Raw genomic sequence first — 17,234 nt, forward strand, 5'->3', positions numbered from 1 at the left:
GAAGAAGGAAAGTAAATGTGACAAAGAGCAAGAAGTAATAACACTTCCTGTTACTTTCATTCAATTTTCCTCGTTTTTAGTGAAGCATATTTGAATTCCTTGTAATTTCGGTTTCGCTGCTGCCTTTATAGCTTTGTACAGTACTCAAAGGTTCAAAAGGGACGTAACGTTTTTTTGTTTCTTTTCTTTTTCTTTTTTTAGAATAACTACGCGTACACGCAACTGTCCGAGAGAAGCACGTCTTGAGTCAGTGGCTTTGCGCCAAACTGGCTATCGTTTTGACCTGTTTGACGACGGCAAGCTCCAGTTGGTGCCGTTACTATTTATGGGTACTTTTAAACTTCTAGATTTACTTATTCAAAATGGCTTTGTTTATTCATCAATGATAAAGACTTTGTTACCAATAACGCTGCTCTATCAGGCTACAAATTTGGAGATAATATTAATTCTAAAAATATTTTCGCAGGAACTGAGTAGTTACACCAGAAAGGGCTATTTGCTGCTCCAAAAGACAAAATGTCTGAAAAATATAGCACACAGCACGGCAAGGAGGGGCACTTTCCTCCTTGGGGAGTAAAGCGGCCCTTTTTTTTTTTTTTGAGGGGGGGCGGGGGGGGGGGGGGGGTAACTGCAGACTGAGTACAAACGACCCATCAGTGCCCACACAAGCATGTTTCCTTTCAGATGACGCCGTAGCGTGATGTGGTGTAGTGGTTAGTGTACGCGCATACTGACTGAGTAGTCGTGAGTTCGATTACTGTGTGTTTTCTACAAAATTCCCGTAACGTATTTCTGAATGCGATGCTTGCACATCGATTGTACATTTAATCAAATGCCTGAACGCACTTCGAAAGGCCGGTCAAGTCAATCGAAAAACTGATTTTTTTTTTCTTTGGAGCAAAATAACTGTTGCTCCTTTGAGGAGTAACCATGAGAGCGCGAAGTAACTTCACAGTTACTCCCAACATTGAGAAATGGGCGTGGCAGGTTAGTTACTCCTCTAAAAGAGCAACCTCAATACACCTCCTCCTCCTTCACTTCTTATCGTGTCATTTGGCTTGAGTTCTGGCGCACTTTCAATTCCACCCAAAGGCAACCTTGACCACGTCATGTGGTGACGAACCTGGGTTTCTGAAGATAATTTTGGCTCCGATCTACGCGCTCGAGTCGAAATGACGTCGATACGATTTCAACTGAACACGGTGGAAACGAGAGTATGTACGTTACTTAGCCCCGAATAGTTCTGTTTCAATGCGCTAGCACTGTCCGTCAAGGCCCGATTGGAGGCTGGAGGATTGAAAGGGAGTTGAGTTACAAACATGAAAATGCGGTAGTCTTCTTGAATAGCTGCAGCAATGAATCCAGCGTGGCCGTTTGGACGGCAGGTGGTATCAGCAAATCAAGCCAAATAGGGTTGAGCGTCTGGACAGCCGATAGTTGTCGCGGGAGCAAAGATGCACTTGCACATGGAACATGGGGGAGAGCGTACTTTCGCTGTTCTTCAATCAAATCGTACGTGATACGGTACCCTAAATGAGTACACTACAGACTAGTGGTCTACCAAATAAACTCTATATTTTTCTTCGGCGTTAGCACGACATGCCCCATTAGTGAATGAAGATGCCAAAGTTTTCTATGGTCGATGTTCGCGACCATACCACCGCTCAGATTACCACTGAGGTAATTGTCACGACGCGATGTTAACAGGAATGTTTCCTACTTTTTATTTATGTCCCTGCGTACAATTATTGCGGGAAAATGTGTCCGGTCACATTTTATTTTTTTAATAGGGTCTCTCCTTTTCTTTTCTAAGCAACAAAGAAAAACTAAAGCTACTATCTAGCTTCAACGAGGGGCTTCCAAGGTCTGCTATGACATCACGATAAGATGGTGCGAGAATGTCAAGGTGGCGTTGTCCAACGCAATATCCTTCAAGATGCTTCCTGCCACACGAGAACAATTATCAACAATTAACACTGCGATAGTTCTCGCGAGCGCAATTTCTTTGGGAGCGTTACATGAAGCTGTGTGCTTTCCTTTCAAGCACCCCGTCTGACGCAGCAAGTCCGGTACATAGCAGGGCTGATATCCAAAGCCTTCTCCCTTCAGCGCGTCACGAAGATAACTTTAAATCGACCATTGTCAGAGGAAAGGGCCTTAAGACACTGGCCGAGACAGTCCTCGGCACGTAAGGCTTTGATAGCGACACACACACACACACACACACACACACACACACACACACACGCGCGCGCGCGCGCGCGCGCGCGCACACACACACACACACAACACACACACGCACACACACACACACACACACACACACACACACACACACACACACACACACACACACACACACACACACACGCGCGCGCGCGCGAACTCCAAAAACTCAAGTGGGGGAAATACACTGCTGCTGCATATCGAGCTGCTCATTCCTGAGAAGCAAACTAGTTTATTTATTACAGTTTCTTGGCGCACTCACTAGGTTTTACCCATGTTATTTTTTTTAACTAATTGGCTTTTTCAAAAAAATAAAATTTGGGAAGTTTCCTCCTTTTTTATGTTAGATTGGCTTGAGCCCGTCATACCTCCTGGTGGTACGGGCCACCCCCTTTTTCCTTTTAGTTATTTTCACATATTGGGGGCGGAAAACACACATACACACTCACACACACACACACACACACACACACACACACACACACACACACACACACACACACACACACACACACACACACACACACACACACATATACAGAGAGAGAGAGAGAGAGAGAACAACGCTCTCATCTGCGAGTGTTGTTGGGTTTCTTGTGCACAACTATACCTCAGAGAATCTAGACGCATTCAGAAGAAAATCCAGCGTCGAATGCACGAACTCCAGGAACAACTCTTCCAAGATGGAAAAGTTTTTGTTACTCGCTAGGCACTCCAAAGCTTTTACCTTCCGTATGGAGGACTCGTCGAGGTATTCACTCGCATCCGCAACAGCGTCACCCCTTCGCCGCTCTGGTGATACATCAACGTCTCTCACAGCTTAATGTTTCTGCTGAATTTTGTGCAAAGATCGCCGGCGACATCTCTATACCGATTGACCCATTGCCACAGGACATTCCAGTCACACGAGATCAGCAAATGGAGGTTGTATTCACTATGGAAGAACTTCAGGCACCATTGAACACATGCAGGCGCTCATCGTCACCAGGTACGGATGGAGTGACCTATGCAGCCCTACGTTTATTTTATTTCATGTAACTCTTTCGCCAGCGCTGGGTAGCCAGCCGGACAAAGAATTGGCAATCCTCCAACTCATTTCGTAATTTCCCCTCCTCCTCTCCTACAGCATTAGTCAACTTCCTCTCTCGGTGCAATGGAACGCTTCACGACCGAGTTAAGTTCAACAGAAAGGAAATCGTGAAAACCAGCTGCAACGTCAAAGGCGCCTACTTTCACTTCTTCTTCCTGCAGGTCTGGTTAATCTTACTATTGATCCACCGCCATGGCCTATGGTTACGTTGCTGTAGGCTATGGTGACACGAAAGACGCGGATTAAATCCTGCGCCCTCCGCGGTCGCAGTTTAAATGGAGGCGAACTACGTACTGCGCGATTTAGGTGCACGCTAGGGAGCTCCGGGTAGTCAGAACTTTGCGGAACACCACCACTGCGGCATCTTTGATAACTTTAGATCACCCCTTTGGCGTGCCGAACACCAGAAACAAAGAAATCTCATAGACGTACACACAAGGGGACAGGTGAAACGGAAGAAAATGCCAGATAGGGTGGCCGTCTCGCCTTATCATTAGAGCGGACGCCAAATCTTTCCCAAATCTTTTATCATTTGGACCTGTCCCGTCATTGTTTATTGTGCTGTGTTTGGGTGCACGGTAAAGGACCCCAGGTGGTCGAAATTTCTGGAGCCCTCCACTTCGGCGTTTCTCATAATCATATGGTGGTTTTGGGACGTTCAACCCCACATATCAATCAGTTATGTTATGGCTACGCATGTTTGTTTGTTTTTGGCGATAATGGAGGATGAGTACCGCTGATGTACTGCAAAGACTGTTAACGTGCCACCTGTGCCCTCGAAGACCAGAGGACCAAAGGTAGGTCGTTGTGAGAAGCACGTCGCCGCTGCATTTTCATTTCAACAGCGGAGCTGTTAAAGCTGGAAAAGACGTCCGTTAACAAGAAGCCCCTTGCTGCGCCGTTACCATAGCAACCGCCAATACAGCCAAGCCGACAACACGCCGTCGCCGTTGCAACTATAGACCACAGCTTCTTACACCGTGGGGAAAGTGATTTCAACATCTTCATAGTTTCAACGTACATAGACTTGTCGCTTGTATAGAAAACGTACAGTAGCCAATTCCACACGAATCACGCGCGCACCTGCCGGAAACTCATTTGTCTTCACAGCATCCACGAAAAAAAAAATGAAAATTCGTTTACAATGAAAGAAGAGTAAAAATAAATACACGCATGCACATACAAATACGCATAAATAGGTAAGTCATATGTCCAAGAAAATATTCATCTTGTTTACAAAACCGGCATGATCAATGACTGCATCCGTGGGCAAACTCTCCTTCTCACGCCTATGACCAACCTGTTACCATTTACTGAACGACTAACATATTCTCTACTTCTGTAACGCAACATAATTTATCAATAAAGTTGAATATTAATACCGGTTATTCAGTTTTACTCGCGTTATCACCGGCCTACATTGCGTAACGTCCACTTGTCAAACATTGCGCGAGCTGAAAGAAAGGAACCAAATAGTTTGAAGCTCCCGGGAGAGCGACCGATACCATTGTGCATTTTTACGATAAGAAGCACACACGTTCCTTTCACGATAAGATAAGAACGCGTACCTCTCTATCGCACAGTCACTGCTTCACGCACATAGAAGGTCGATATTCAGACGAATAGTATCTATGCCTCAGTGACCCACATTGTGGGGTACTAACAACTTTAAAAAAATTGAAATACGACAAAAAGTAACGAGCAAATACAAAAAAACGAATTACTATTTGATATGTAAGGTGAAGGATCTCTTAAATCCAGTACACGTCGGGGGATCGAATGCTGGCTGCGGTGGCTGCATTTTCGATGGAGGCGAAAATTCTGTGGGCCCGTGTGCTCAGATTTGGGTGCGACGTTAAAGAACCTCAGGTGGTCGAGATTTCCGGAGACCTCCACTACGGCGTCTCTCATAATCATATGGTGGTTTCGGGACGTTAACGCTCACATACAAGTCAATCAGTAAGTTAATCAATCAATCAATCAATCAATCAATCAATCAATCAATCTCTTAAATGCAAATAGCTCATCACGCCAAACAGCACGTCAATGCTGCATCGGCGTCAAAATGAAAAAAAAAATCTGAATAACTTTCTTATCTAATAAACTGCTTGTTCGTCCTCCGGTAGAATGCGGATCGATATCGCTGTCAGAACTGGTAAATCTCCGCTTTTATTTTGAAAAAAGAGAGAGAGGAAGAAAACATGCCCGACTTTTTTTTCCCCACGTACGTGCTAGCGCAATTCATAAAGCAGCGCAGAAATTGACTTCGAGACACGCCTCTCGTTGTTTAATTTCGTGCTAAATTCATTATTAACTTTTAGCTCTCGTTCGCGTCAAAACCGCCATATTGTAAATCACTTCGTAGCCAAGGACTTCGTTTGGACAGGCGTTTAGGGCCAACGAAACATGACTTTAACTTAATGATCATACGTTTGCATACTGCACACAAATCACGCCCCGCCGCGTTAGTCTAGTGGCTAAAGTACTCGGCTACTGACCCGCAGGTCGAGGGATCAAATCCCGGCTGCGGCGGCCGCATTTCCGATGGAGGCGGAAATGTTGTAGGCCCGTGTTCTCAGATTTGGGTGCACGTTAAAGAACCCCAGGTGGTCAAAATTTCCGGAGTCCTCCACTACGGCGCCTCTCATAACCATATGGTGGTTTTGGGACGTTAAACCCCCCATATAGATCAATCAAATGCACACAAATCACACTCTACGGCTGGTATACATCGGACTCTGTCGATTTAATAGGCTGTCAGTGATAAGCGGCAATTATGTCAGCCGACTTAGTGAGCCGATTATGCCAACCAATTCAGTACGCTTTTTTTTTTTTCTGAACAGTGAACAGCATTTATGCCATCACGATAATCTCAGAATAATGGGGCACAATATACAAGGCCTGTTGCTGTACACAAAAGATAAGGTCATTAATCGCCGTCACGAGACATACGGGAATAAACTCTACTTCAAGGTTTTGATGTTCATCGTTGCCAATCTGCATTCACTGCAGAGCAAAACAGACACAATCCACCATGGGCGTAGCCAAAGGGGGGATGCATTCATCCCCCCCCCAGAATTTTTCGATTTCGCTTGCGTATATATATGCGCACACATACAAACGCAATCGCGAACATACATGAAGTATGGTAGATCCCCCCGCACCCTCCGAAAAACAATTTCTGGCTACGACCCTGCAATCCACGGAAATATGCCCTGCCTACGCCTCCTAAAGGCCCTGCATATATGCATCTCTGCACGTCTCATAACACGATTTAGTGCTCTCTCTCTCTCTCTTACTGGCTCGTTTTGCTAACTACGCTAAGAACAGCACGAACGTTATAGCATGAGCATGGGACGAAGAAGCAACACACACGATGACACTATCAACGAGCATCCCATGCTGCAACGTTTGCGCTGTTTTTAGTGTGATGAATCACCATATCGTCTGACAGTTTCATTACTATCTGCTAAGTTCTCGTTCTTGGCAACTGCCTGCGACGAAACAGCCACGGGGTAATTTTGTAATCGTACAAACTAATTTAACAATTCTTAAGATTTCTTTGTTGTTAACAACATATATTACAGACAGTGTTTGTTTTCGCCACACATACGTAGGTAATTATGTTGAAATATAAGCACGACAACCATGTGCATAAGATTCATAAAAAGTACGACGTTCCCACAGAACGACCTGACATAGGGTCATCCTTCGAGTGCGTTCGCTCAGGAACTGGTGATTGCGTGTAGTGACTATACGCTGCTGTCAGCAGAAGCAGCAGTTCTCACTTGCATCAACACATTTATCCGTAGAGGCTCCAACAAGTGTTTAATCCGAGGTTATCAAGCAAATTCGAACACAGCTCGAAAAATTTCGTACAGTGAGTTCTTCAAACGAGTACAAAACGAATAGCAGTGAGCGACTACGCACTTCATATTCGAAAACTCGGATAACAACGTGCACTTAAATTATTCGAAATAATGCCTGCCCATCAAATTTTTATGGAAAAACAAAGAGAGAGAGAGAGAGAGAGAGAGAGAGAGAGAAATTGGTTAGTTTAACAGTGCGATACGTATCGATTGCGCCAAGCATAGGATGCGTCTCATAGGCACGCCCACCTGGGACATTGTTTTCTCTCACTTTGTTCACTGCAACGTTTTCATCGCATTTCATTCAACAAGAATAAATTTTAACAAGAATAAGTTATAAAGTTGCTTGAACACGTTACTAATTATTTTCCATTTTGACCTCCAACAACTTTAATGAAACGTTTCAGCAGAGCCACTGAAGAACCTATCGCTTCGTTCTTTTTTATAAATTTACTGGTGCGGCCTGCTCCATACGTCGGGAGTGTTTACGTACATTTCACTTGAGCTACGATTGGCACATATGTACGCGCTCTAGCGAAATGAAAAACGGGGGCGACTGTCTCTTCTTAATTAAGTCCCGAGTCATTATTGAAGTGACACTGGGCGTGTTTTGCCCGAACAAGACTGCTGTACGGCGCTCTCTTTTTTAAGAGCATAAAAAACGAGAGAGAGAGAGAAAAAAGCTAGAGTTAATTATCACAGCGGAATAACGGCGCCGAAAAGCAAATGCGCGTAATCAAGGAGACCAGTCGAAATTGCGGCAAGAGGGCAAATAAACGCTCCTCGTGGAAAACAATTTTGATTGCTCGTCCTCAACTAGTTTTTGACCACATGCCTTCTCTCTCTAACTCTGTGGAGACTGAATTCAAAAGACGACCTGATTCGTTTTCCGGGACATTCAAGACTGGACGACGAGCTATTCAAACCACACCCGTAAACGCAAAAAGTTTTACTAATTGACGCTTCGTTAGTGAGACAGCGATGGTGATAATATGAGAGTGAACAAGAATACGGCGTTCCAAGAGTCGCACTTATATATTTTACCCTATTCTTCACGCTTTATCAACGTTTCTGATTATATCGACAAGAGAGAGACCCGACGTAGGAAAAATTGTTCACACTGTAGGTGCCGTACAGCATGAAAAATATTTCCAACTATATTTATAACATCACGTTTCTTTCGCGTCGTCCAATATTCTCCCTCGCACTCTTTCTCCCGTTGAAAAGAAAAGGGAGAAAAGAAATGCAACTGTGTTTCCGTTTAGAGTTTAGCTTATCGATCTTATATGCTCGGGCGTTTACCGGAATTACGCGTTCATCACTTCCTTTCTCTCTCTGCCCTTCGCGCGCTTCCCGACCTTTCCCGCGTGGTAGCTAAGCGAAGCGTAAGCACAGGAGAGCTTTCCTTCAGCGGTTCTGCGCAGAAAGTTGATAGGCGCATGCGCGGCTCTGATCGGGCGGTCGATTTGAACTAGCGGCGGCCGCAGCCTCCGCCGTGCGATTTGACATAGCTCCTCCTCCCAACTTCCTTCCTTTCTTTCCTTTTCGCGCTGCCTCGCGCGCTCGCGTGAGGACGCAAGTTCGAGGCGTTAAAAAGGTCACCTGTTAGCTGTACTCTTCGACTGCGTCTTGCGGGATGTTCTCAAGTTCCATTTGCCACGTCGTCTGTTTGAAACATCTACAGGATCTGTTAATTGGTAAAGGTTTTAACTGCTGGCCGCAACATCTTTCCCGCGAGGCTGGCCAAAATTTGGGAACGTGTATGCACCCGCGCATCTATGTTTGTGACGGTAGATCTACCGTAATACCCATGTCGGTGGGAGATTGTGAGCGAGAACATTGTTTCATGTCATTTGCAATCATACTCGTAGCGCAATAAGGACTAGGCGGAGACTCAAAGGAACACAAATACAGGGCGGATTTTTTAGAGCGAAAGCTGTTATGAGATCACTTTTCGGGTCACGCGCAGTTGCATGTTGTCCGCCGCCGCCGCCGGTGTCCGTAACCACATCGCGCGTAAGAAAAAAAAAAACATTGCACCAATGACGCAGTGGGGCATGAACCCGGGTCCACTGGGTACCAGTTTAATACTTTAACACTGAGTTAAGCCGGTACTCGAAACTTTTGTTAAACTTACCTTAGGCAGGCGTGACCTAGCACCAACGGCACAGTGGGGCTCGAACCCGTGTCCGCTGGGTGCCAGCCCAGTATACTACAACTGAGCAATGGCGGTGCTTGGGACTTGTTGGCAAACTTGCCTGAGGCAGGCTTGATGTCGGGAAAGCAATCGCGTTAATACGACTTATAGAGCGTGTTAAAACAGCGAAAGAACAACCAGTCGTCGCACGATGCGAATAGCGTAACGAGTGGGCCGTCCGATGCTCCAACCAATTACAAAAGCGTGTTCTTGTTCCCCCATTAACTGTGGCGCATACCCACTTCAGCCACAATTCCTCATCGTCGTCACCCACTGCATGAACAATTGGCACACAATTCCTTGCACGTGTCTAGCGGATACCACGCTTCTCAGAAGAATGACGAAAAATAGCATAGCGAATGCCGACCTACTACCCAGAAATGTTTTATTATTAATGCTGTAGCAAGTGTGTTTGCAGCGTTTATCGAATGAGTGTAAAGAAGAGGCTCTGAAAGGCTGCTCTTCTAGCTTTCGCTCTGACTGTGCTGCGCCTTCCGCGCAGGCCTGGCGTATTTTCGTATGCTTCGCTGGTAAATACCACTTCAATAAATTCGAAACCACATTCTAAATTTTAATTCAACTACTGGGTCGTCATTCGCGTATAGCACCTGGGCGGCTTGCCATCCACGTTCCTGCACCCACATGGTCGCACGGGCGCGCCAGAAAGCGAGGGAGGACGAGAGGGCACGCTCCGGAACACAGAGGTGGGCGTAGCCGCAACCGAATTCAAATCACCCGCCGTAGTATAAAAAGGCGCGCATGCGCAATCGACTTTCTGCTCTGTACTATCGAAAGAAAGCGCTCCCGTGCGCGCGCGAGTAGGGGGGATGGGCAGGTTCACGCGCTTGCCTCCTCAACCTCGCGCCCTTTCGCGCGCGATACAAACACACGCGGAGAAAGCGCACCTGGAATGACGAGAACCACGGGCTTGGCGGCGTCCAGAGCCAGGTTTCCGGGGTCTCCGTAGCAGATCACCTGCGTCGGAACCTTGTTAACCGACACGAAGTGAACGGGCACGCCGTCGGCTCGCTGTTGCTGAGCGGCGACGTCGCTCCACGAACCGGACTCCGATGCGGCGCCGCCCTTCTCCATCGTGGCTTGGCCGGGCTTCAGAACCAGCACCGCCGATGCCCAAGGGCACCGTTGGCAGCCGAGAGAACGTAAAAACTAGCGAGCGGCCCAGCTACGCCGCGTTCAACCGCTGGCCACGGACACACACGGCGCACGCGTCCAAACCGCGCGTTCCTTCACAGCTGGAGCCGAGAAGCACTTGGATCAGCGCGCATACGCCGCTCGGAGCTCGCTCTTCGGCGCGCGGTTGCGTCGTGTTGCGCGACGGCTCCGGAGTAAAGCGCGCCTCTCTCCCCACCACGCTCCCTAAATGCCTCTCCTCTCCCACGTGACAGGCGCGGATAGAATAAGAATACATAATAGTGGAGAAACACGTGTGTGTGTGAAAAACCGCGAGACTTCCGCGTGGCGACGCCGCTAGAGGCGCTATCATTGTAAACCTATAAACTCTCTTCGCCGTGGAAAGTTGCGCTCGTCTCTCGCACTCTTGGTTTGTCGGACCCTATTTCTTAATTAACTCGGTATTACTAGTCTTATGGTGTCACTGAAACACGATTATGAGACTCATCGTTACTGAAACACGATTAGATAAAACACGAATGATGTGTCCTTGATTCCGCGCTCGTCTGTGTATACCACCGCTGTGGTCTTTTTATTGCAGTTCCAGGCACATCACTTTGCGCCTGTTTTTTTTTTTTTTGTAAGCGGGGTGTCACGATTGTGGCAGATGTACCGTAATTAACGTCCTTCGTGGTGCAGGAAGAAGAATCGCTAAGCAATGTGGAGAACGAAGGAATCGTAGCAGATATTCATATAGGAAACAGCTATAGTTCGACAGACGAGAAGCTTCTGATTTCTCTCGTTCATTGTGCTTTGTAAAATGTTCTGCTTGAGTTGCCTAATTTTGAAATATATATGTATATGCTGCTCACGGCAATTTATTTTTTCAGCCACTTTTCTTTCTTCTTATTTACATTACATCGTCTCTAATAACTTCCCCTATATATTCCTTGGCATTGTTGTCTGTTAGATCTCATGAAGATTGTGTTAAAACACGGAAAAACGCGCGCCCTTAGGTATACACTTCTCGCTATATATATATATATATATATATATATATATATATATATATATATATATATATATATATATATATATATATATATATATATATATATATATATATATATATATATATATATATATATATATATATATATATATATATTAGATGGGTGTAATTATCACTTTAAAAATTTATTTGCGGACGTTCGCCAGTTTGTAGTGAGTAAACAGGTGTGCTGATAAATCGTAATGGAGAGACACCATTAACTTCAAGGACACCAAACATTCATGCTTTAACCATACTAGAGGAAAAATTAGTACATATTTGTTCGTAATTAGGGATACTCAAATGAAGATCACGTGTTTTGAAGCTCTTGTAGCATTCTATCTAATGCTATTTTCGGTATATGTTTTGCTTGTGCTAGTTACTGGAATTGTGCGTTACTTCCAAAAAATTGGGGTCGAAAAACTAGGGAAACTTGGGGCCGAGGTCAGAGTATAACAGCCGCGTGAGAAGAGCGCATTTTTTCCTGCGTACTTACATACCGAGATATGAGTTTTCAATGACATAAGTTTTTGCAGTTTCCAGGATGGTGTTCTCAAATCATGACAGGCTGGTGGGCGCAGTTGAAGCTGGAAAGTGCACATTGTATTCTGCATGTTACAAAATATGGGGCTGAAACTCGGAGGATAATAAAGAAGCTTGAGAGATAAATGAAAAATCATGCAGTAGTCCTAGACAGCGGTCCATTCAACTGATCTTGTTTGATCTATATTCTGGTGCACTTGCTTCTTTTTGCACATCCTACATAATTTAGTACTTTACAGCTACCATACTGTGTCCCCTTGACACCTGACTTTACATTGGCATGTTGCATTGAAGATGTGTAGTTTATTGCTAATGTATACAAAGATACTCGGAATACCAAGTATACCCCCCCCCCCCCCCCCCCCCTATGCTCGTTCTCCACGGATGCCAGTACGCGTGGAAATTACAGCGCGCAGCGTACGTTTCCTGCTTATCGCACGCTTCTATAGTGTCAGAAGTTTGCGGGTTCGAAGCAGCAGCGCCACAATGCGGTAGTTCACTGCAAGAGCCTCACGCCAATGCTGTTTAGATACTCTGCCGTGCTCCACTACTTAACGCGGCGGGAAGCGCGCGCGCGCGGCCGTGGTCGCGGAAGAGAGCAGCCGCCGCTGTCGGTGAATGTCGGCGGGGGGTGCGAAGGGTCTATTTCGGCAGTTCACTCGCCACTCCTCCGTACGTCGCTTGCAGGACACGATAGGCTTTACTCTCCCTCTGTTATTATTATTATTATTACTACGATAAACGGAGGAGCGCGTATTTTTTGCGCCGAGGCCGTTCACCACCGCGTGGGTCAATGTGCAAGCAGATGACTCGATGACTTAACACCGCGTGTCGTGTGATGCGTTGTTGCTGAGCGCTCATTCACTGGGGCGAAGTGGCGCGTTCTTGGAAGGCGGGATTACGGTCTACGCGATTCCACGTGACCATGGTCGATGCAAGGTTCTTTCTCCTCCCTCGGAAGCCACTAAACTTGACTCCTTGACGGGGTTGTACAGTTTTCAACGCTTTATCCCTTATGCGCTGCCCCATGTCTACCGCCTGAAAGCGCCTGAAATCGGAGAGAATCAAATTACCGAAACTCCCTGTGACATTAGGAATGGTGAGAATGGATAGTCGTGTGAACATAATTGCTCGCTTTGATTATCCCCGGAGCACAAATGAAGCCCGAATCTACATCGTGAATACCCAATCTGAGTGGTTGAGTACGACACCATCTTACTGTGAGAATTCTAATAAGCTATTCTTTTCGCGAATTCAGTTACTGCACCTTCAACTCGTGGATTAGGGGTGATCCTTCGATGTCACGAGGGTCGTACCAACATCGTAACTAACATTCGTTTTCACGCGTGAAGTATGACACGTGCATTATTGCCTTTAATTGATCAAAATTGTAACACCCAAGTACTCGCCAAATGAACCCTACTGTAGCATTATGGTGTGAAAGCTAGAAAGTGTACATTCAACCAAAATGGATGTTTTTTTTTATGCGAAGCATTTCTTAGCAAACTTCGGTGACTTTGAGCGCATCTATCTATCTATCTATCTATCTATCTATCTATCTATCTATCTATCTATCTATCTATCTATCTATCTATCTATCTATCTATCTATCTATCTATCTATCTATCTATCTATCTATCTTTCTATCTATCTATCTATCTATCTATCTATCTATCTATCTATCTATCTATCTATCTATCTATCTATCTATCTATCTATCTATCTAGCCGCCTACGGCTTTTAGCTCTCCTGGCCGTTTGGATGATGGCATCGATACCAAACTTGGTATGGCATAACATGACTAACATAATAGTATGGCATAACATGACGCTTTATCGCATGCATTATGGAGACTCCTCCCCCTGCATGACATTCTTATAATGTTTACCTTTATGATGTCGTTTCGAGCACTGGCGTGGTACCGCTGTAGAACACGTGCTTGCCAGGCAGGCCTGAATTCGAATCCCGCTCGAACAGAGCACTTTTGTTATTTGTTTCCATTCACGGACAACGCTGAGTTACCGCCCACAACCAACGACACTGACACTTTTTTTTTTTTTTTTTTGTGAAACGAGCTCTCCGATGGTATCGAGTTCAGAATGCGCAAAGTTTACATTCTAGTGGTGCAACGATGGAACCAACCGATGAGCTTGTTTTTGATTTCCGGGTAAGAACCTGCCCTTCCAAGCTTTCCAAGCCCCGCCTAAACGACGTGGGTTTAACGGAAACAACTCAGCTGCCTAACGTTACTTTACCTAATTTCGTTGGCGAAAACGTGTCACGTGACTGCAGCGTTCCATGATTTTACGCTTACGTTCCCGTCATGTTCCTTGTTTGTTATCTCAATCTCGCTATTTCTCGCTTTTCCATTCTATCTATTCCTCTTTCTCGTTATTTTTTCTTTGTTCCTTTCACTCCTTCTCTGCCTTGATCTCTCTCTTTTGACAGCGGCGCGCGTCTCCTGGGAGAGAAGCAGAAGGTGAATGTGATGACGAAGCAAGAGCGCGCTGGCATAATGATGATAGTTCTAGCCAGCGCCATATGCGGGTAAGCAGAGCACAAACAGCTCCGGTGTTAAAACTCAATTGCACGGTCCCTATACGTCACAGCGGCTCAGAGCTTCATCCCACATGGAATCGCTATGGGTTCAACTGACTATAGTTTTCATGTACACTTTCACAACCTTAAACAGTTATAAGCATCACCAATACTTTTAATTGAAACGATTGTTCAGCAATATCTTCGACATAAATGTGCCCGATTCCATGGAAGAGTCTTCAAACTAAGGAATCCTTCCATCAATCGTAGTTAATTTCAAATCTACCACATCACGAACTTGTAATCTTCTCGGTGTACAGTGTGCACGCATGGCTTTCACGACGTGATGGTGGGGAGGCCAAAAATAATGTCGTTTTTTTATCACTTCACACAGCTCTTGAGGAAGAACCGAATAAATCCCGAAACATGGCGATATATGTTTCAGCCTCAAGATTAAATTTTCTTTTCGTGTGGTGAATATTCATTGCACACTAAAACTAATTCAATTATTTTTTTCTTGACTGCCACACTAGGTTCAAGTCCGATCTTTTTGTTTCTTGAGCTCCTTTAAGTTTGTGCTGCATACCTACACTAGCAGCTCGTGCCCTCAATGTGGAGAGGTAGCTAATTTAGAGCACATGCTTTGGCTAGGGCCTTTCTTACTGGGAAGTGATCCAGCCAAACAAGCCAAGTGGTTCTTCACCATCATAAGCCAAACGACGGGGATCAGCTTTGGGCCGTCCGAAGAGTCAGCGGTCAGGCTTATTCTATATACACGTCCCAACCTGGGAGGAGCCAACTGCGTGCTAGCCGCGTCTGTCCGGGCTATCATTGAGGTTTGACCAACCAACCAACCGCCCACCTGAGCTCTGATCCTATAGTGGGTATGAGCCATCTGTACGATAAAACGAAAGGAATAAACTAGGCGGTGCTGCATTGTTCACAGCGCGCGCTCTCGCGCACCGGGAGCAGCAAAATTAACGCGCAGTTACACATCGTTGCCAATGTCTTCCGACTTGTGTCCTAGTCTGCCTGTCGTGTCATGCTTTCATCTTCAAAGGTCGACGTAGATCCCGAGAGCTTCAAGAACCCTCTGTAAGCTGTGAAGACGTGACCGCGGCGTGTCCTCTCTTCGACTGCAGCGACGCGCAGCAATCGTCGCCTTCGATGGTCGGCCCCGGTGAGAAACCGGCCCCGGTGGCAGCAGCCGGCGGCCCCAACCCGACCGCCTCCGCGGTCGTCCGTGGAGGCTGGGTCGTGACTCCGAGGCTGCGTGCTCCATTCACGTCCGTGTCCGCCCTGCTGAAGAATCGTAGGCAACTGGCATCTCAGGACGGTACCCTTCGTCCACCGGACGCACACGATGCCGCTCGTGATCCTCAGCCCGGGTGCAGTTCTCTGCGCTAGCATCATGGAAGTCCATGCGAACGTCGTGCCGGAGCTCCATGGAGGGCGTGGAGGGTTTTGGTGGAAGGAACTGCGGCTGTTGCTTCAGTCGTGATGACGACTACTTTCACGGCCCTCAGTGACGCCCATTAGAGCACGGCCTTCTGCAGGGTGGCAAGAGCCCGTACTGCCGGCGTCGTCATTGTTTCCTGCCTGTTGCAATAGCGTCGTGCTAACTGTTAAGATAGAGTTATGTCGTTTCTCTGCAGTAAATATATGCGGCGCGTATTTGTGTTGTTTAGTACGTGAGAGCTCACTTTACCGTCCGGCCTCGTCTTCGTATAAGATATGGAATTCCAAATGTGGACGTTAAACAAAGACCAGTGATGCTCTGTGATAACGCGTTTACCCGCATATTACTATCACGGCTTCGCTCTGCGTATTCTTTTTCAGATGTTGGCCAAATAACAGCTGATGCCGTCAAATGTTGGCTAATGCTATATATGCGGGTGAATGATAGCTAATGTACTTGCATTGGTTAACTGAAGATATTTCTTGGCTAATGTTTCAAATCAACGTTGAATGAAGGCATATCAGAAGCAACAGCGAAGACCTGGAGTCCATGTGATTTCGCATATATATATATATATATATATATATATATATATATATATATATATATATATATATATATATATATATATATATATATATATATATATATATATATATATATATATATATATATATATATACCACAATCGCGTGTAAATACTCGGAATCGCTTCTTCGGGTCATTTGTTTTGCTTTTCTTTAAGTGGGGAACACTTTAGGGGGCTGAGTTGTCATATGCTGCCGTCGTTTAGTCTGTGTGTTCATAGAAGGTACATGTCCTCTCGCCTAGAGAGAGAGAGAGAAAACTTTATTATATCTATATACAGGGAGTATGTAGCAGGTGGCCCAGTGCCAGCCACCCCCACTAACACTAGCTGGGCTCCTCATTGCAGAAGCCCATTGGCGTCCAATGTGACTCGGGCTCGGTTGACCAGGGTTTTCTGGCTCGCCAGGTTGGAGCAGCCGAGTAGGGCCGCCTCCCAGTTCTCCCGGGTGGGGTTCGGTCTTGGGGTGAGGCGAGGGGTTGACTGGCATGCCCACACCATATGGAAGATGTCCGAAGACTTCTCCACACAGTGCGGGCATTTC

At 46.0% G+C, this 17,234-nt stretch overlaps 1 protein-coding gene across 2 annotated transcripts in view; it reads right to left on the bottom strand.

Moving 5' to 3' along the window:
- Positions 1 to 10,713, bottom strand: part of LOC119172352 (lipid droplet-associated hydrolase) — a 96,567-nt gene extending 85,854 nt beyond the window's left edge. The window contains exons 1-2 of one of the 2 annotated variants that reach the window (XM_075893635.1): positions 10,444 to 10,713; positions 10,288 to 10,357 (exon numbers count right to left, since the gene is read on the bottom strand). Coding sequence is in view for 1 of the 2 variants with exons in the window: in XM_037423415.2 (XP_037279312.2) it covers positions 10,288 to 10,474 (187 nt within the window). In the remaining variant the exon portion in view is untranslated. Of the gene's footprint in view, positions 1 to 10,287 lie in introns of both variants that reach the window. The other variant, XM_037423415.2, reaches the window with a different exon arrangement.
- Positions 10,714 to 17,234: the final 6,521 nt, after the last annotated feature.

The sequence above is a fragment of the Rhipicephalus microplus genome, chromosome 4 (genome assembly GCF_043290135.1).
Source record: "Rhipicephalus microplus isolate Deutch F79 chromosome 4, USDA_Rmic, whole genome shotgun sequence".
NCBI classification, from domain to species: domain Eukaryota; kingdom Metazoa; phylum Arthropoda; class Arachnida; order Ixodida; family Ixodidae; genus Rhipicephalus; species Rhipicephalus microplus.